This window comes from Ovis canadensis, chromosome 1 (genome assembly GCF_042477335.2).
Source record: "Ovis canadensis isolate MfBH-ARS-UI-01 breed Bighorn chromosome 1, ARS-UI_OviCan_v2, whole genome shotgun sequence".
Classification (NCBI taxonomy): domain Eukaryota; kingdom Metazoa; phylum Chordata; class Mammalia; order Artiodactyla; family Bovidae; genus Ovis; species Ovis canadensis.
The window spans coordinates 191,543,311-191,564,963 of NC_091245.1; the positions used below are offsets into that span (position 1 = coordinate 191,543,311).

Consider the following 21,653-nt stretch of genomic DNA (forward strand, 5'->3'; position numbering starts at 1 on the left):
TTTACTTCTGCATATGCATATGAATAACAACTGAATATTTAGGCATAGACATATGACAAACTTCCTTCCTTGCTTTACTATTTTGCATTTCTGAACTGTACTTCTCAACTTGTGTGTTCAAGGCTTGTGAACTACTACCTCCACATAAACTAAGGAATTAATTTATGAATACTAAATTATAAACAATAGACAATTCTGTGTAAACAGCTTAAAATTCATTTAATATTTAGGCCTAAGAAATCTCTTTCTATAAAATCTGAACATGTTAAAGAGATTCTATCTGGGTCTCTAGAAGTTGCAGCCCCAACACTTAAAAACAGCAGGAGGTGGTTCTGGGACTGGCAGAACACTCTAATGCTAAAGCCTGCCCAAGCAGCAAATAAAATGACACCAGGCAGGTGACTTGTATGAAGTATCAGTCATAGCACACTATGCAGCTTTCTAAGAGTTAAAATGTGCCATTTACATGGAAGGAGATAACACCAAATAGTTAGGAAGTGCTAGTTTAGAGAAGCAGAGACCAACCTAACCCATATTATTTACAGAACAGAAAATGCTCTCAGCTGAAGTGCTGGGGGAAAAAAAATTGGCCCAGAAAAGCAGAATTACAATCAGTACAAGATTTATAAAATCCATCATGTTCAAATATAATGACAAAAAACAAATAAACACTTATTTATTTAAAAAAACAAATTTACAAAACCAAAACCTATCTTAGCATTTTTTAAAATTAGTCTGACTTTACTTTTTAATGATCTCCAGTGTATCTGTGACAAAAATAAGTAAAAGTGCTAAAGTGTTAAGAGACCATATGCTAACTTAGGATGTTATCTGTATTTTTTAAGACCAATCAACATTTGTTTTTTTTATTTTAATGGAGATACTGGCACTTTTTCTGTTAAAATAAATGTTTATATGTCTCACCAACAACACCAGCCTGTAGCACAGAACATCACACATTAAAACATAATGCCATTAAAAAACAAACAGGAATCCTGAAAGAGAAAAAAAAAACCCTCTAGTTTTAATATAGTAAATTGTACCCAGAGACTCCCTTCCTATTATCCTTTAGAACAACCAGAAATTCCTTCCAACCTGCATTCTTAGCCCAGCAGAGTAAGAATAAACTCTAATAAATAAACACTAAATTTTATTTATAATACAGTATTTTTCTAGTAACACACAACTTTCTTCTCTTAACAAATGTCAGTTTCTTAAGATGACTTTTTATAAGCTCTAGTGTCAATATATTCCAATGATAAATGTATTATTCATACAATTTATTTCACACATAATATAAAACTTTTCTCTAAAGAAATTTAAAATATACATTCAATGTAGCCAAGTTCTATTCTTAAAAACAACTTTTCCTTCCTTCTGAGCTTACTTCTGCAGAAGACCAGTCCTTAAGGACTTCTGGAGTCTGGCAATGTTGGCGTCCAGTGCTGCAAGGCCATTTCGGAAGTCTTGCTCATCACGAGACGTGAACGTGGAAAAAGAAGAGATGCTCCAGTCAGAAGGTAAGTCAGAATTTAAAAAGCTACCATCAGAGACTGCACTGCTTTTCACCTGAACATTGCTGTTCTGACAAGCGGAGGGGCTGTGACAGGCTGCCAACTCCTCCTCAGTGGCAGGAGGGATCTTGCAAATGGCTTCCTTTATTTTCTTGAGAAGCTGTTTGTCCTCCCTATCAGCTGTTCTGGAAAGTTTCTCAGGTGCTTCTTCCTTTTTGCAAGAGGAACAAACTCCAGGTGCACACAGTGTATTTTCTTTTTCAGCAACAAGTCCACTGACCGGTTGCGGTGGAGCTACACTGATCTGGGCCTGGGGGGATAATCTCTTAGACAGTGGCGATTTCTTTTTAGGAGTGCTTCTAGCAAATGGAATGTAAATTGTTTTATCCAAATTATGCTCATCTTCTACTAAGGTCGTAATTTCACTTGCCTCATCAGAATCCTGTTTTGAAAGGGCAGGAACAATTCCAGGGGCTGATACCTCCTCCATACTCCTAGTATTACTGTGCTGAGGGCCTTTGGAGGGCAGGACATTTTCATAAGGTCTATCTGGCACCATGTTTTCCTCATTGGCAACTGTAGAAAGAGGCTCTGGATGTGTAATAAGAGTGTGATCTGGCTCTAACTTACTTAGGTAGCTCATTATGGAAGTGTGAGCAGGGATCGGGTCATGTTGATGTTGCTTTTCATAAATGTTCAGAAGTGATTTGGTAAGATTATTCCCAGGCTTGCAGCGAGCAGTGTCCATACTAAGATCTGAGAGAAGCTTTGCCATACTGCTCTGTAAAGTTCTGTTAAGAAGAATTTAGTATACTAATTATTTCTTTTTACCCATTTGTTTCATTTACTTACATATTCCTCTTATCTTTAAAAGAAAGTATCTGAGGCAAGCACCTGGTTCTTAATATGGAAAAAAGCAACTAAAAGCACAAAATCACATAATATGTTCTGGAAAGAGTAAATTAAAGTAACAATTGATAAAAGATCTTAGTCTGCATCAAATCTAATACTATTATATCTAAAAATGGAGGCTCAGAAAAAATTTTCTCTTAAGGTAGAGATGCTTTATTCTTGAGCAACACTGCAAAATGGTAAATATACTACCCATTTGTTAGTGGATTGTGTTAGTAACTATTACTCTACATTCAAAACATATATGGAAAGGATATTGGAACAATACTGGCGAAAAAAAGGATAGTTAGACATAATTTAATTATCTCGTATAATTAGGTATAACTGACAGCTAGATTCCAGGGAAAGTGTGATATAAGGAAAATCACACAGGGTTTGAAGTCAGACAGAAATTGGTTCATATCCTAGCACTATTGCTAGCTGTGATCTTGAGCAAGCTGTTTAACCTTTCTGAATCTCAAGTTCCTCAACTGCAAAAATGAAGATAACTACTTCACATTTAGAATGAACATTAAATAAGATAAAATAATAAAACAGAAGGGTAAAGTGCTTAGCACTGTTTCCATCTGGTGACAGCTTTTATTAGTAGTCCTGTTAAAACCATTTTATACCAAGACTTTAGTCTATTTGAATGGAATCATATATATTCTTATATATAGATAAGAAAAAGAAACATACGAATTTAAAGATACAAAGAACATTAATAGGCAATTTTTAAAAAAAGATTATAATGTGTCAATAAGTATGTTTTAAAGTTTGACTTTTATCAGATAAATTAAAATTTTTAAAATAGGATTTTTTTGGCCTATCAAGCTAACATAGGAAAATAAGAATATCCATTGTTAAAAAGGCTTGGAGAGGCAAAGTGGGAGTGTACACTCTCCTAGCAAAATAGCATTATATCAGAAATCTTAAAAGACTTTTATATTCTACACCTTTGGACCCACCAAGTTGCACTTCTAGGAATTTAACCTACTGATATTCACCAATAGGCTGCACCCAAAGATATATTTACAAAGATATAATTTATAACAGAAAATTGACGAACTTAATATCTTTATCTTCAAATACTGTGGACTGGTTCAGGTATATTACATTCTTACTACATCATAGCCATTTTTTATAGTCATTTGTAAAGAATAGTTATTGATAGGAAAATGTTCATGATACAAGGTTAAATTTAAAAGAGTAGCCATAAGCAACACAGTAACAATACTATTTTTGTAAAAACAGTTATACACGCCCAAATAAAATACTAGAAGGAAATCTCTGTATGAAACAGTTAGCAGTGATTATATTAATATCTTTGGATATAGAATAAGTGATTCTTTTCCTACAAAAGGAAAAAAAGTTCTTTCCCAACCTGGCATACACTGTCATCTTAAATATGCTATGTCTTGAGTTCTGATTGCCCTTCAAATGGCAATGGCTCCAGCCACTTTTTTTCATACCTCTTTCAAGAAGCTAACGAGCTACTATTAAAAGATAAAAAGTATGCCATAGAAACCATCTTTAAAGAAGTGCTGTAATGAGCAATGACCACTAGTTAATTCAACCAGACAGCATACTGACACTTTTATTTTCATTTATTTTTGGAAAAGAAATCCTTATGTTGAAGTTCCTTTTCAGACTTAAATAAAAATACTATCTTTGCTCTGTACAAAATTCACAATACAAAAAGGGACATGTAATAAAGAGTTTAATCTCTGGAAATTAAATGCAATCATTAAGTTTCTCATGTGTAAACAAATGTGACTTACAACTGTCTTTGAAATTAAAAGAAAAATCTCTGTAAATAAAGAGATAAAACTATGCCAAAATTTTAAAGGAAGCAATACAAGCACCTAAATAGCTACAAAGTAGATATATCTGTGTTTCTATTACATGAGACTCAGCTAAACACAACGGTTTTTAATGCTTGGAAAACTGGTGCGTTTTCATAATAAAAATGTAAAGTCCTTTCTTGGCTATTTATAAAACTATACTAATTTAAATAAATATCAGCACTTGTATGAGTGCTCTTAGAAACTATCAGAAGAATATTTACTACTTTTTTACTGAAAAATATATTAATCTTCCTCACATTTTAATGGTACTATAACCTGCATTCTAGTAAAATCTAAAAAACGTAATAAAGATGTATTTCAAAACTATTGAAAGTTGGAGAAGAAATGGTTTAGGAAATTTGTTTAGCACTTGTATGTGAAACTTCTAGCTCCATTATCACTCCCCAGTAGTATGAGAAAGGCATTTTTTTGTCAAATCTCTGAGACTATTTAACACATGCAAAAAAAAATGCACACACATACACACACAGACACATACATATCTGACTGAGGTTACATGGCTATAGGAAAAAAAGATGGGGTAGGCGAACATGAAGATTTATCTGTATTGTCAAGTGTTGTTGACTTATGCTCTAATGTCAGAAGTAAAATGTAAATTGTCACAGTAGCCCAGCTATAGTACTGGGAATATTCCTAATTAACTGAATTGCCCAAGTCACCAATGTGGGTGAATTTTTACAACCAAGCTCAAAGAGTATTTTTTGTCTGTTTTGCTCTTAAATTTAAAGGGCAACTTGATCTGAGTAAATCCTAGCATTTTTCTGGACATTTCTTAGAAATAAAATCATAAAATATGTGGTTTTTTGTGATTAACTTCTTTTACCATAAATACTTATAGATAACAAAGTTTTTACCCTGAATTACTCCTCAGAAAAGAGAAGATGCTTTTCTTTAGAGACCTTATAAAGACTTTCATAAGAAGGGGCATCCTCATAATTAACTTGGAAAAAGAGTGGTATAACCCAATATTCCAGAAACTGTGACCAGAGCCTAATTAACACTACATGGATACAAGAAGTACATTTTGTTTTTCTCACTGTTCAATAAAAGTTTGAGTGAAATTATTCTGTAAAAGATGAATGTGGGGAGAAGCAATATTTCTATATTAACATAGCTTATATAAAGTCATTTCAAATGTGCTTACAAAACTAATAAATATTCTTTATATATATATATATATATATATATATATATATATATATATATATACGTATAGGCTTCCCCGGTAGCTCAGCAGTAAAAGAATCCATCTGTAATGCAGGAGACGTAGGTTTGATCTCTGGGTCAGATAGATCCCCTGGAAAAGGAAATAGCTACCCATTCCAGTATTCTTGCCTGGGAAAATAGAGGAGCCTGGCAGGCTACAGTCCTGCCAAGACTGCAAGAGTCAGATACAGCTTAGTGACTAAACCACCACCATGTATCTATGTATCATTTATTCTCCAGAAGTTTATAACTCAAAGTGGGGAAAAAAGTGTATAATGCAAAATGGATCTTTTCATTTGAAATACAAAGAAGATTGTTTTATATTCAGGATTGCTTTATATTTAGAACTATGACTTTCCAGGATCAATCAAAAGCATGGTCAGATCTGATGATATATAATTTAGGCCTAAAATAACTGACTTCTCTAGGATTTAAAAAATCAGTTGAAAATCCAATTTTTGTCAACCACCTCAAGAGAAAACTGAACTTTATAAAAGAATATCATATAAAAGTTGAGTGAGGTGGTTTTATTTATTTAACACATGTTAAGGAAGAAAGGAATCTTAGAAATTATTGTCAAATCCCTCATTTTACTAATGCAGTGAATAATGTTCAAACAGGCTAAATAACTTACCCAAGATCCGATGAATGAGGGCTTACTGTGCTAAATGCTTTTCATGAATGATTTCTTAGCCCTCTTATCAACCCTAATCATGCCCCCACTTTACAACTAAGGTTTAGAAAGGTTAACTATCTTGCTCAAAGTCACACAGCTAATAAATGATAGAGCTGGAATTCCACTCAGGTGTCTCTGGCTTCAGAGAGTTCTTAACCACTTGCTAAACAAGTCTTCAGCTCTTCATCAGAGTCCTTTGCCTGGAATTACATGCTTTAAAAAAGAATTTAGCCACGTTTGAAATTTAACTGGAACAGAAGAAAAATATCCTTAGAAATTAGCAAAAACACTGAGAAAAGGATAAGGTTTAAGAAGGCAGGTCTGAAATTATTTTGAAGTTTATAAATACATCTAACAAAAGGCATAAGTTATTCAAATAATGTCAACATCACCTGGTTAATTCTCTCAGTCGAGTCACCTCGGCATCACGCTGGCGTAATGTTATTCCCAATATCTGATTTTCCTTTTCAGCAGCTTCTAACTTAAACTGGGAGCTTTTCACATTGACTAAGGCTTCCTCCAATTCTAAAACAACAAAAAGTTTCAGTTTCAGTATTACTTTTTAAAAAGTGACTGTGACTACAGTTCAAACACATACCAATTTTCATTCTTGTTGTCTCAATGTCAAATTGCTGTTTATTTTCAAGTAAAGTTTGATCTTTCTCTCTAAATATACCAGCAATTTTTTTGTTTTCATCTTTCTGATTTTCTATCACTTTTAAGAGCTCTTCATTTTTACTCTGCAATAATTCCTGGCTCTTTAATGACTCCTGTAATTGATTTTGCAGTGACTTGTTCAATGATTGAAGAGAAAACACTGTAAGACAAAATAGATCACATAATTATTACCTCAATTAAAAAGTACAAACCTGGGGGCAAGGTGTCCTGCCGGGTGAGGAAGCTTCTGCTGGAAGATGCAACTCAAAATTTAAACTGAACTACCGAGTGCAGCTCTGCTTCGTCACCCAGGAGCAGTTCTTTGCCACAGGGCTGCTCTCGCTCCCCAATCCAAAGTCTCTGTGGCTGGAGGTGCATCCCGTGGGGGAGGAGGCAGATTGATGGTGACCAACGAGATCAGGCCCTGAGCCTTTGGAGTGGGAGCACTGACTCCAAGACCGTAAACTACCAGAGAACTAACCCTAAGGGGTATCAAATAGTGAGAACTCACACAAAGGAAACCACTTGAATACAAGACCCGGCATCATCCAACCACCAGTAGCACCCTGCGCAGGACACCTCTAAACAACAAACAAACAAAAAAATACAAACCCAATCATCAGCAAACAGGATTACCACCTCACTCACCCTTGCCCATGAGAGGAAAATCAAACAAATAAACAAACGAACAAAAACTCAGCATAAATCTCACCCTATTTGAAGCTTACACAAACCACTGGACCAACTTTAGGAGGGCAGAAACCAAAAGGAAGAAAGAATTCAACCTTAAAGCCTGAGAAAAGAAGACCTCAAACACAATAAGTTAAAAAAAAAAAAAAAAGAACAGGCAGAGAAATACTACATAAATGAAGGAACAAACTAGAAACACAGAAGTCCAAATAAATGAAGAGGAAATAGGCAAACTACCTGAAAAAGAATTCAGAATAATGATAGTAAAGATGATAAAAAAAAAAAACCTTGAAAACAAAATGGAGAAAATGCAAGAATCAATTAACAAAGACCTAGAAGAACTAAAGAATAAACATACAGAAACAAGACAATTACTGAAATTAAAAATACTCCAGAAGGAATCAACAGCAGAATATCTGAAGCAGAAGAATGAATCAGTGAGCTGGAAGATAAAACGGTGGAAATAATTTCTGAAGAGCAGATAGAGCAAAAAGAATGAAAAGAACTGAGGACAGTCTCAGAGACCTCTGGGACAATATCAAACACACCAACATTCAAATTACAGGGGTCCCAGAAGAAGAGAAAAAGAAAGTGTATGAGAAAATTTTTGAAGAGATTATAATTGAAAATTTCCCCAACAAGGTAAAGGAAATAGTCAACTAGGTCCAAGAGGCACAAAGGGTCCCATACAGGATAAACCCAAGGAGAAACACATCAAGACACATACTAATCAAACTAACAAAGACTAAACACAAAGAAAGAATATTAAAAGCAGCAAAGGAGAAGCAACAAGTAACATACAAAGGAAACCCCATATGCTAATTAACAGCTGATCTTTCAGCAGAAACTCTGCAGGTCAAAAGGGAATGGCAGGATATAGTTTAAGCACTGAAAGGGGGAAAATCTACAACCAATTTACTGTCCCTGGCAAGGATCTCATTCGAAATTGATGGAGAAATAAAAAGCTTTTCAGACATGCAAAAGTAAGAATTCAGTACCACCAAACCAGCTTTACAACAAATGTTAAACTGACTTATATAGTCAAGAAATACAAGAGAAGAAAAAGATCTACAAAATCAACCCCAAATAATTAAGAGAATGGCAATAGGAATATATATATCAATAACTACTTTAAATGTAAATGGATTAAATGCTCCAACCAAAAGACATAAACTGGCTGAATGGATACAAAAACAAGACCCACACAGAAACCCACTTCAAGAAACCCACTTCAGACCTAAAGACACATATAGACTGAAAGTAAGAGGAGGGAAAAATATATTCCATCCAAACGGGAAGCAAAAGAAAGCTGGAGTAGCAATCCTCATATCAGACAAAATAGACCTTAAAATAAAGAAGATTACAAGAGATAATGATTACATGATACAAGATTACATAATGATCAAGGGATCAATCCAAGAGGAAGACACAACAATTGTAAATAACTATGCACCCAACATAGGAGCACCTCAATACATAAGACAAACACTAACAGACATAAAAGGAGAAATTAACAATAACACAATAACAGTAGGAGACTTTAACACCCCACTCACACCAATGGACTGATCATCAAAACAGAAAATTAATAAGGAAACACAAGTCTTAAATGATACATTAGATGAGATGGATCTCATTGATATCTTCAGGACATTCCATCCAAGTGCAGAAGAATACACCTTCTTCTCAAGTGCACATGGAACATTCTCCAGGGTAGACCACATCTTGGGTCACAAATCAAACCTCAGTATGTTTAAGAAAATTGAAATTGTATCAAGCATCTTCTCTGACCACAATGCTATAAGAGTAGATATCAATTACAAGAAAAAAAAAACTATAAGAAACACAAACACATGGAGATTAAAGAACACGCTTTTAAACAATCAACAGGTTACTGAAGAAAGCAAAAGGGAAATCAAAAAATTTCTAGAAACAAATGACAGTGAAAACAACAACTCAAAACCTATGGGATGCAGCAAAAGCAGCCCTAAGAGGGAAGATTACAGCAATACAATCCTACCTCAAGAAACAGGAAAAACATCAAATAGACAACCTAACTTTACACCTAAAACAACTGGAAAAGAAGAACAAAAAAACCCTCCAAAATTAGTAGAAGGAAAGAAATCGTAAAGATCCGAGCAGAAATAAATGAAAAAGAAATGAAAGAAACAATAGTAGAGATTAATAAAACTAAAAGCTGGTTCTTTGAGAAGATAAACAAAATCGACAAATCTTTAGCCAGACTCATCAAGAAAAAAAGAAAGAAGAATCAAATCAACAAAATTAGAAATGAAAAAGGAGAGATTACATCAAACAATGCAGAAATACAAAGGATTATAAGAGACTATTATGAACAACTATACAGCAGTAAAATGGGTAGCCTGGAAGAAATGGACAGATTCTTAGAAAAGTTCAATCTTCTTAGACTGAACCAGGAAGATAGAAATTATGAACAACCCAAATACAAGCAGTGAAATTGAAACTGTGATAAAAAATCTCCCCAAAAACAAAAGCCCAGGACCAGATGGCTTCACAGGAGAATTCCATCAAACATTCAGAGAAGAGCTAATGCCCATCCTTCTAAAACTCTTTTAAAAAACTGCAGAGGAAGGAACACTTTCAAATTTATTTGCTGATGCCACCATCACCCTGATACTAAATCCAGACAAAGACAACACAAAAGAAGAAAACTACAGGCCAATATCACTGATGAACATAGATGCAAAAATCCTCAACAAAATCTTAGCAAACAAAATTCAGCAACACATCAAGAAGCTCATACACCATCATCGAGTTGGGTTTATTCCAGGAATGCAAGGATTCTTCAATATATGCAAATCAATTTTTGTGATACACCATATTAACCAACTGAAAGATAAAAACCGTATGATAATCTCAATAGACACAGAAAAAGCATGTATTTTTGCTTTTGACAAATTTGACAAAATTCAGCACCCATTTACAATTAAAACTCTTCAAAAATGGGCATAGAAGGAACCTACCTCAACATAGGAAAGGCCATATATAATAAGCCTACAGCAAACATTATTCTCCATGGTGAAAAACTGAAAGCATTCCCCCTAAGATCAGGAACAAGACAAGGGTGTCCACTTTCACCACTATTATTCAACATAGTTCTGGAAGTCCTAGCTACAGCAATCAGGGAAGAAAAAGAAATTAAAGGAATCCAGATGGCAAAAGAAGTAAAGCTCTCACTGTTTGCAGATGACATGATACTGTACACAGAAAACCCCAAAGACAGTATCAGAAAATTACTTTGCTAAATTGGTGGATTTAGCAAAGTTGCAGGATACAAAATCAATACACAGAAATCACTTGGATTTCCATATACTAACAATGAAAATTCAGAAATAGAAATTAAGAAATCAATCTCATTCACCACTGCAACAGAATTAAATATCTAGGAATAAACTTAACTAAGGAGACAAAAGAAATGTACACAGAAAATTATAAGACTGATGAAATAAATCAAAGATGGTATAAACGGATGGATATGTTACCCATGTTCCTGGGTAGAAAGAATCAATACTGTGAAAATGACTATACTACCAAACGCAATCTACAGATTCAATGTGATCCCTAACAAATTACCTGGAGAAGGCAATGGCAACTCACTCCAGTACTCTTGCCTGGAAAATTCCAGGGACTGGGGAGCCTGGTGGGCTGCAGTCTATGGGGTCACACAGAGTTGGACATGACTGAAGCAACTGAGCAGCAGCAGCAACAAATTACCAATGGCATTTTTCATGAAACTAGAACACAAAATTTCACAATTCATATGGAAACACAAAAGACCCCGAATGGCCAAAGCAGTGTTGAGAAAGAAGAGTGGAGCTGGAGGAATCAACTTTCCTGACTTAAAAATTAAACTACAAAGCTACAGTCATCAAGACAGTATGATACTGGCACAAAAACAGACATACAGACCAATGGAACAAGATAGAAAGCCCAGAAATAAACCCATGCACCTATGGGTACCTTATTTTTGACAAAGGAGGCAAGAATATACAATGGGGCAAAGACAGCCTCTTCAATAAATGGTGCTTGGAAAACTGGACAGCTACTTGTGAAAGAATGAAATTAGAACACTTCCTAACACTATACACAAAGACAAAGACAAACTCAAAATGGATTAAAGACCTAAATTAAGACCAGAGACTATAAAATTCTTAGAGGAAAACACAAGCAGAACATATGATGACATAAATCAAAGCAAGATCCTCTATGACCCACCTCGTAGAGTAATGGAAATAAAAACAAAAGTAAACAAGTGTGACCTGATTAAACTTAAAAGCTTTTGCACAGCAAAGGAAACTATAAGCAAGGGGAAAAGACAGTCCTCAGAATGGGAGAAAATAATAGCAAATGAAATAACTGACAAAGGATTAATTTCCAAAATATACAAGCAGCTCATACAACTGAGTACCAGAAAAACAAACCCAATCAAAAAGTGGGAAAAGGACCTAAACAGACATTCCTCCAAAGAAGACTTACAGATGGCTAACAAACACATGAAAAGATGCAAGATATCATTCATTATTAGAGAAATGCAAATCAAAACTACAATGAGATATCACCTCACACCAGTCAGAATGGCCATTGTCAAAAAATCTACAAACAATAAATACTGGAGAGGGTGTGGAGAAAAGGGAACACTCTTGCACTGTTGGTGGAAATGTAAATTGATACAGCCACTATGGAAGACAGTATGGAGATTCCTTAAAAAACTAGGAATAAAACCACATGACCCAGCAATTCCACTCTTAGGCATATACCCTGAGGAAACCAAAATTGAAAACGACACATGTTCACTGCAGCACTATTTACAACAGCTAGAACATGGAAACAACCTAGATACCCATCGAAAGATAAATGGATAAAGAAGTTGTGGTACATATACACAATGGAATTTACTCAGCCACAAAAAGGAACACATTTGAGTCAGTTCTGATGAAGTGGATGAACCTAGAACCTATTATACAGAGTGAAGTGAGTCACAAAGAGAAAGATAAATACAGTATTCTAACGGATATATACAGAATCTAGAAGAATGGTACTGAAGGACTTATACAGGGCAGCAATGGAAAAACAGAGAATAGACTTATGGACGTGGAAAGAGGGGAGGAGAGGATGAGATGTACAGAAAGAGTAACATGGAAATTCATATTACCATATACAAAATAAACAGCCAACAGAAATCTGCTGTATGGCTCAGGAAACTCAAACAGGGGCTCTGTATCAACCTAGCGGGGTAGGTTGGGAGGGGAGATGGGAGGGAGGTTCAGGAGGGAGAGGATGTATGTGTACCTATGGCTGATTCATGTTGAGGTTTGACAGAAATCAACAAAACTCTGTAAAGCAATTATCCTTCAATTAAAAAATAAATTGAAAAAAGTAAAAACTTGGAAAAGGTCTGTTTTTAAAAGAAAGGCTTGGACTTTATTGATTTTGCTTAACAATTATATGCTTCATTAGTTCTATGTGAATACTAAATGTACTTTTTAGAAACTGATCAGCAGAAGTCGTATCTTTCTTCTCCAATTGATATTTCAGGCTTTAAATTTGTTTTAACCTTTTTTAACTAAAGAAAACAAAAGACTAATACATGTTTAACTTCTATGCAGAGTACATCATGAGAAACGCTGGACCGGAAGAAACACAAGCTGAAATTAAGATTGCCGGGAGAAATATCAATAACCTCAGATATGCAGATAACACCACCCTTATGGCAGAAAGTGAAGAGGAACTAAAAAGCCTCTTGATGAAAGTGAAAGAGGAGAGTGAAAAAGTTGGCTTAAAGCTCAACATTCAGAAAACGAAGATCACGGCATCTGGTCCCATCACTTCATGGGAAATAGATGGGGAAACAGTAGAAACAGTGTCAGACTTTATTTTGGGGGGCTCCAAAATCACTGCAGATGGTTGACTGCAGCCATGAAATTAAAAGATGCTTACTCCTTGGAAGAAAAGTTATGATCAACCTAGATAGTATATTCAAGAGCAGAGACATTACTTTGCCGACTAAGGTCTGCCTAGTCAAGGCTATGGTTTCTCCTGTGGTCATGTATGGATGGAGAGTTGGACTGTGAAGAAGGCTGAGTGCCGAAGACTTGATGCATTTGAAGTGTGGTGTTGGAGAAGACTCTTGAGGGTCCCTTGGACTGCAAGGAGATCCAACCAGTCCACTCTGAAGATCAGCCCTGGGCTTTCTTTGGAGGGAATGATGCTAAAGCTGAAGCTCCAGTACTTTGGACACCTCATGAGAAGAGTTGACTCATTGGAAAAGACTCTGATGCTGGGAGGGATTGGGGGCAGGAGGAGAAGGGGACAACCGAGGATGAGATGGCTGGATGGCATCACGGACTCCGATGGACGTGAGTCTGAGTGAACTCCGGGAGTTGGTGATGGACAGGGAAGCCTGGTGTGCTGCGATTCATGGGGTCGCAAAGAGTCGGACACGACTGAGCAACTGAACTGAACTGAATACATGTACAAAGTAAAAAAAATTCAACCACAAAATACCAATGACACCAAAAGATACTCAGTGAAAAGTCTCCCTCTGCACCCATCGCCACTTCCCCATCAGAAGCAAGCACTATTCACTCTGATATCTTTCTGGAAAATACTTTTGCATATCATATATATTTAAACAGAAATGAATCATACTATGCCCACAGTTTCTGACCTTGCCTCCCCCCCTCATAAAACTGTTATGTATCAGCACACACATCTATCATATTCCTTTTAATGGCTATAAAAGTATATGGTACCAGTCATTTAATAACTGCAGCCTCAAGTGAAGTAGAATCTCAGCATACAGCAGTGAACAACAGAGAAATGGTTTCTGCTCTCATGGAGCTGATAGTAAATAAGTAATTATGAATAGTAAATACATGCTCTCAAGGCAACAAGAAGGGAAATGGTAGAGAATAAAAAGAGAAGCTGCTGAAAATAGCAACCACTAGTCTCCTCTCTCCCACCCATCCCCACCTTTTATTCACAATGGAACCAGAGTGATCTTTTCCAAAATTACTCTGGTGAAGTTGAACGTGTTTATGAAGTGTACGTTCTGTTAAATGTTTGTATTTTTCTCTCCCTTTGTAAGAGATATTTCTGTATATTAGGAACATCAATCTTTATCATATCACGTATTACAAAAATCTCCCCATTTTGTTGATTTTTTTAAAATGTATTAAAAAATAATAATAAAAATAAAATGTATTTATAATTCTGCTGTGCATGAAATGAAAAAGATTTCTGGGACATGCTTTATCAATCTTTCCTTTGTAGCATGTGAGTTTTTGTTGGGCTTAGGGAAAGTTTCCAAGAATACAAAAAGAAATTCCTATCTTTTCCTCTAGTTACTATCTGTTTTTTTTTTCTTTTCTATTACTTTAAGCTCTATGATCCATAAGGACAATCTAGCAACATCAGTTAAAACTGAACCAGTAATACTCTGACTCAGCAATTCTATGGCTATAATCTACAAAAACAGTCACACATGGGCACAAAGACATGTACAAGGATTTTCGCTGCAGGATTATCTGTACTAGGAAAACAGGGAAAGTGTCTAGATATCTATCAGCAGAAGACTTTAAATACATTACAATAGAACTACATAAACAGAATAATACTTAGTTTTAATAAGAAAAAATAATATTTATGTATTTTGATAGAGAAAAATATCCACTATATAATAAGTGAATAAATGCAAGCTGCAGGAGTATATACTGTGTAATCTCATTTTTACAAAAGAAAAATACATATATAGTTCTACTAGGATTTATCTGTTAATAGTAGATACTCAGTAAGTATTTATAAAATAAATCAATTATAAATGAACAGGAGATATGTGAAAGGAAATACAGACTTTAAAAAAAAATAGGATTGAATTATCGGGAAGTGATAGCACAAATCTTTTATTTTTGTGTTTCTACACTATTTTAAATTTTAATGAGTATTATTCCTACTTTTTTAACAAAAAGTCCACTTAAGACAAAGTAATTGAGAAAATTCAATTCTTTATCAACATTTCCAGAGCCATAAAGAATTCACGATCAGTTCTTACAGTTCTTTTACCTACATTCAAGGTTGCATTCCAGAGAACCAGATGCCTTTTGAGTTTTTTCTCGTTCTCTAAGTTGCTGGTTCAAAATTCTCAATTGCCTAAATGAAACAATGAAGAAACATGAATGCAAGAATCCAGGCTCATTTTAGATTCGACATTTGAAAGCCTATTAAAATAGAGAACTAAACAGTGGCACCTTCTAGGAGAGCAGAAGTTCATCTTGTCCCCAAACATAAAACAAAAACCAAATAAACAAAACCACACTGCTGCTAAGATCTGAGATAATTTTTAAAACATTGTCCAGGATGGCATAAAACCGCTCTTCAATAGAAAAAGGTTAACTTATTTTTCCTCTTCCCTTTTTTGTTCTCTTATCTCTTCAGTGATTTCCTTGTTTCTCTATTTCTTTCATTTCTATCTCCTCTTGCTATTTTCTTCTGTTTTCCTTCTCAGGAAGTATTTTCATTACTGTAGTAATTATCTGCTTTTAAAAGATCTGTCGTAATTATGAACCAGAATTCCTACAAGGACCAGCTGCTATCAGACAACTATCTGCTTGGTTTGTCACGCAGTGTAAAAACTGGGAAACATAAACTTACGGTGCTACTAATTTATTAGATCTAAAGGTTAATGGCTTTATTTAAGTAAAGAGAATGCCAATAAGCACCAAGTCTACCTCATAATGAACTTCATAATATATAGCTGTTTCACAAATAGGAATATACAAAAGGAACTGCAAGTGTTTACTTCTAAGAAGTTAACACTTAAAAAAAAAACTCTAATATCTTTTGAGAATTATTATCTGGAAGTATTCAGCACTAAAGTATCACTGTTATGAAATCTAAAACAATAGATCCTACCTCATATCATTTGTATATATTCATTCAGACTGGATTAAAGAGCTAAACATAAAATATAACAACAAACAAACAAAACTTAACTATACAAGTTTTAGGTGACAATCTACATAATCTTAAGTGGGAAAGGCATTCTTAAGCAATACTCAAAATCCAGCAATCATCAAGGAAAAAAGTAAAGGATTTAACTACACCAAAACAGAAACTTGTTCTAGAATTAGCAGTCTGGAAGAAAATCTGCTACACATATAACAGACAAAGGGGCTGTAACATTGAAGAGCTCCTACAAATCAGTAAGTAGGGAAAGAAAATATGACCAACAGTAAGAATGGGCAATTCACAAAAGAAACAGAAGAGGCCGATAAGCATATGAAAAATTCTCAGCCACACTAGCATGAAGAAATACAAATTTAAAACAGGAGGTATTTTATGACCACAGGATTCATAAAAATAAAAGGAAATAACACTTAAAAAAATATATATATATATATATTTGGCTGCACGGGGTCTTAGTTGCAGGATCTTTACTTATGTGTGTGTGTCTCTCTGACTCTTTTGTGATCCCATGGACAGTAGCCTGCCAAGCTTCTTGTCTGTGGCATTTCCCAGGCAAGAATACTGGGGTAGGTTGCTATTTCATTCTCGAAGGAAATAACACTTTTTGTTGGTGACAGGATAAGGAAATGAAATATCTCATTTGGTATGAGTTTCTACTTGCTCCTTCTCAGGTTTCTTTCACAGGCTTCTCCTTCTGTGTTCTCTGCTTAAGAAGCTGTCATTCCCCAGCAATGCACTCTTGGTTATGTTCACACTCTATACCTTCTTAGTGAATTCAACACTTACACGCTGAGAGCAAACCACTTGCTTTTAATCATTACTGTCTCCAGTACCTACACAGGACCAGGTCTGTAGTAGATGCTCAATAAAAATGTGGTCAGTGAATAACTCCCAAGTTTATGTTTCTATCCTGAATCTTGTTTGTGGGTTCCACTCATACCATACATGTCTCCAGATGGTCTAAATCTTAACTCACTGGTTCTCCCACTACATTTTATAACTAAAAACTGAAATGAAATAACAAATAAACAATCTATTCTTCTAGTAACTTCCATCTGGAAGAATTATGTTATCATGTCAAATTATCAGGCCAAAGACAACACCACAGCCCAGTTCCTGCCTTTCAGTTCCAGTCCATTTCTTTGTTCTTCGTGGGTACATAATGGTCTTGTATTTGAGTCTTAACTCAGGAAATGGTCATGAGTTCTAACTTGCCCTTTAAATATTAAGGCACTCACTAGCTTAACTGGAATCCCCACAGCCTTCATCCAGGAAATTTTGGAATGGGCCACAAGGTCACAATGAATGGGTCACTACAGATATTTTACGGGTAGGGACCAAGAACAGTACTAACAGTTGAGTACTGTTTCAGGAGTCTCACATAAAAACTGCCCAGATCCAAATGCCAAACAAACAATGAAGCTAGCTTTTTTTTTTAATGCCACAAGATGGCAATAAACACCAAGAAAGTCCTGAAAGATCAGTTTTTTTGGCTAAAAAGGAAGAGGAAGTTTAAAAATGTCCAAACAAGAAAAAAAAAAAAAAAAAACTCTGTTTTTGATTGAAAATGCTGAAAAACACTTTTGAATGAGCCTATGCATTCCAACTCTCATTTATAACAGATTATGGATGATTCCTTCCAAATAAAGATTAACAAAGAGACACAAAAATTCCTACTTCTGCTGGAAATCTCATTCTGCTAAAAAAAAAAAAAAAGGGTATCTGACAAATTCTTCATCATTCAATAATTTCATTTTTGGAAGGTCAGGTAAACGGTGGCAGTAGCATGATATATAATCTTTGTCCTCTAAGGACACAGCCAAGAAACGTTGGTGTCAAGTCTGAAGAATTACGTTAGACATCAAACTGATACCTTTTTAAAAAATTAAAAACAAGCAGTGACCAATAAAGTAAGTTTTATTTTCTAAAGTGGCTTATACCACAGTCATTAAGACAGTATGGTACTGGCACAGAGACAGAACTATAGATCAGTGGAACAAAATAGAAAGCCCAGAGATAAATCCACGCACCTATGGACACCTTATCTTTGACAAAGGAGGCAAGAATATACAATGGATTAAAGACAACCTCTTTAACAAGTGGTGCTGGGAAAACTGGTCAACCACTTCTAAAAGAATGAAACTAGAACACTTTCTAACACCATACACAAAAATAAACTCAAAATGGATTAAAGATCTAAACGTAAGACCAGAAACTATAAAACTCCTAGAGGAGAACATAGGCAAAACACTCTCCGACATACATCACAGCAGGATCCTCTATGATCCACCTCCCAGAATACTGGAAATAAAAGCAAAAATAAACAAATGGGACCTAATTAAACTTAAAAGCTTCTGCACAACAAAGGAAACTATAAGCAAGGTGAAAAGACAGCCTTCGGAATGGGAGAAAATAATAGCAAATGAAGCAACTGACAAACAACTAATCTCAAAAATATACAAGCAACTCCTGCAGCTCAATTCCAGAAAAATAACCCAATCAAAAAATGGGCCAAAGAACTAAATAGACATTTCTCCAAAGAAGACATACAGATGGCTAACAAACGCATGAAAAGATGCTCAACATCACTCATTATCAGAGAAATGCAAATCAAAACCACAATGAGGTACCACTTCACACCAGTCAGAATGGCTGCGATCCAAAAGTCTACAAGCAATAAATGCTGGAGAGGGTGTGGAGAAAAGGGAACCCTCTTACACTGTTGGTGGGAATGCAAACTAGTACAGCCACTATGGAGAACAGTGTGGAGATTCCTTAAAAAACTACAAATAGAACTGCCTTATGACTCAGCAATCCCACTGCTGGGCATACACACTGAGGAAACCAGAAATGAAAGAGACTCGTGTACCCCAATGTTCATTGAAGCACTGTTTATAATAGCCAGGACATGGAAGCAACCTAGATGTCCATCAGCAGATGAATGGATAAGAAAGCTGTGGTACATATACACAATGGAGTATTACTCAGCCATTAAAAAGAATACATTTGAATCAGTTCTAATGAGGTGGATGAAACCGGAGCCTATTATACGGAGTGAAGTAAGCCAGAAAGAAAAACACCAATACAGTAATGCCAAAGAATGCTCAAACTACCGCACAATTGCACTCATCTCACATGCTAGTAAAGTAATGCTCAAAATTCTCCAAGCCAGACTTCAGCAATACGTGAACCGTGAACTCCCTGATGTTCAAGCTGGTTTTAGAAAAGGCAGAGGAACCAGAGATCAAATTGCCAACATCTGCTAGATCATGGAAAAAGCAAGAAGAGTTCCAGAAAATCATTTATTTCTGCTTTATTGACTATACCAAAGCCTTTGACTGTGTGGATCACAATAAACTGTGGAAAATTCTGAAAGAGATGGGAATACCAGACCACCTAACCTGCCTCTTGAGAAATCTGTATGCAGGTCAGGAAGCAACAGTTCAAACTGGACATGGAACAACAGACTGGTTCCAAATAGGAAAAGGAGTATGTCAAGGCTGCATATTGTCACCCTGCTTATTTAACTTCTATGCAGAGTACATCATGAGAAATGCTGGGCTGGAAGAAACACAAGCTGGAATCAAGATTGCCGGGAGAAATATCAATCACCTCAGATATGCAGATGACACCACCCTTATGGCAGAAAGTGAAGAGGAGCTAAAAAGCCTCTTGATGAAAGTGAAAGAGGAGAGTGAAAAAGTTGGCTTAAAGCTCAACATTCAGAAAACAAAGATCATGACATCTGGTCCCATCACTTCATGGGAAATAGATGGGGAAACAGTAGAGACAGTGTCAGACTTTATTTTGGGGGGCTCCAAAATCACTGCAGATGGTTGACTGCAGCCATGAAATTAAAAGACGCTTACTCCTTGGAAGAAAAGTCATGATCAACCTAGATAGTATATTCAAAAGCAGAGACATTACTTTGCCGACTAAGGTCCGTCTAGTCAAGGCTATGGTTTTTCCAGTGGTCATGTACGGATGGGAGAGTTGGACTGTGAAGAAGGCTGAGCACCGAAGAACTGATGCATCTGAACTGTGGTGTTGGAGAAGACTTTTGGGGGTCCCTTGGACTGCAAGGAGATCCAACCAGTCCATTCTGAAGGAGGTCAACCCTGGATTTCTTTGGAAGGAATGATGCTAAAGCTGAAGCTCCAGTACTTCGGACAACTCATGCGAAGAGTTGACTAACTGGAAAAGACTCTGATGCTGGGAGGGATTGGGGGAAGGAGGAGAAGGGACGACCGAGGATGAGATGGCTGGATGGCATCACAGACTCGATGGACGTGAGTCTGAGTGAACTCTGGGAGATGGTGATGGACAGGGAGGCCTGGCGTGCTGCGATTCATGGGGTCGCAAAGAGTTGGACACGACTGAGCAACTGAACTGAACTGAATGCATATATATGGAATTTAGAAAGATGGTAACGATAACCCTATATGTGAGTGAGACAGCAAAAGATACACAGATGTATAGAACAGTCTTTTGGGCTCTATAGGAGAGGGAGAGGGTGGGATGATTTGGGAGAATGGCATTGAAACATGTATAATACCATACATGAAACGAATCGCCAGTCCAGGTTCGATGCATGATACTAGATGCTTGGGGCTGGTGCACTGGGATGACCAGAGGGATGGTACAGGGAGGGAAGTGGGAGGGGGGTTCAGGATGGGGAACACGTGTATACCTGTGGTGGATTCATGTTGATGTATGGCAAAACCAATACAATACTGTAAAGTAATTAACCTCCAATTAAAAGAAATAAATTTATATTTAAAAAAGATAAAGTGGCTTATAAATTAGCTCCTAAAGCAATTTTAAAATGTTCTGCAACTTCCCCAGTGTCACAGTGTATAAGAATTTGCCTGCCAGTGCAGGGGACACAGGTTCAATCCCTGGTTTGGGAAGATTCCACATGCCACTGAGAAACTAAGCCCGTGCACCACAACTGCTGAGCCTGCAGGCCGCAACTACTGAAGCCTGAGCACCTAGAGCCTGTGCTCTGCCTGAAGAGAAGCCACCGCAATGAGAAGTCCACACACCACAACAAAGAGTAGCCCCTGCTTGCTGCAACTAGAGAAAGTCCACGCAAAGCAACGAACACCCAGCGCAGCCAAAAGATAAAAATCAATCAATCAATCAAAG

At 36.1% G+C, this 21,653-nt stretch overlaps 1 protein-coding gene across 2 annotated transcripts in view; it reads right to left on the reverse strand.

Annotated features, from left to right (window-relative positions):
- Window positions 1-605: 605 nt before the first annotated feature.
- The window catches only part of CCDC14 (coiled-coil domain containing 14), a 46,066-nt gene continuing 25,018 nt past the window's right edge, over window positions 606-21,653 (reverse strand). The window contains exons 10-14 of one of the 2 annotated variants that reach the window (XM_069555968.1): window positions 15,607-15,689; window positions 6,754-6,972; window positions 6,548-6,680; window positions 1,388-2,305; window positions 606-995 (exon numbers count right to left, since the gene is read on the reverse strand). In XM_069555968.1, coding sequence (XP_069412069.1) covers window positions 953-995; window positions 1,388-2,305; window positions 6,548-6,680; window positions 6,754-6,972; window positions 15,607-15,689 — 1,396 coding nt within the window. In that variant the 3' untranslated portion in view covers window positions 606-952. Of the gene's footprint in view, window positions 996-1,137; window positions 2,306-6,547; window positions 6,681-6,753; window positions 6,973-15,606; window positions 15,690-21,653 lie in introns of those variants that run through there. The other variant, XR_011249574.1, reaches the window with a different exon arrangement.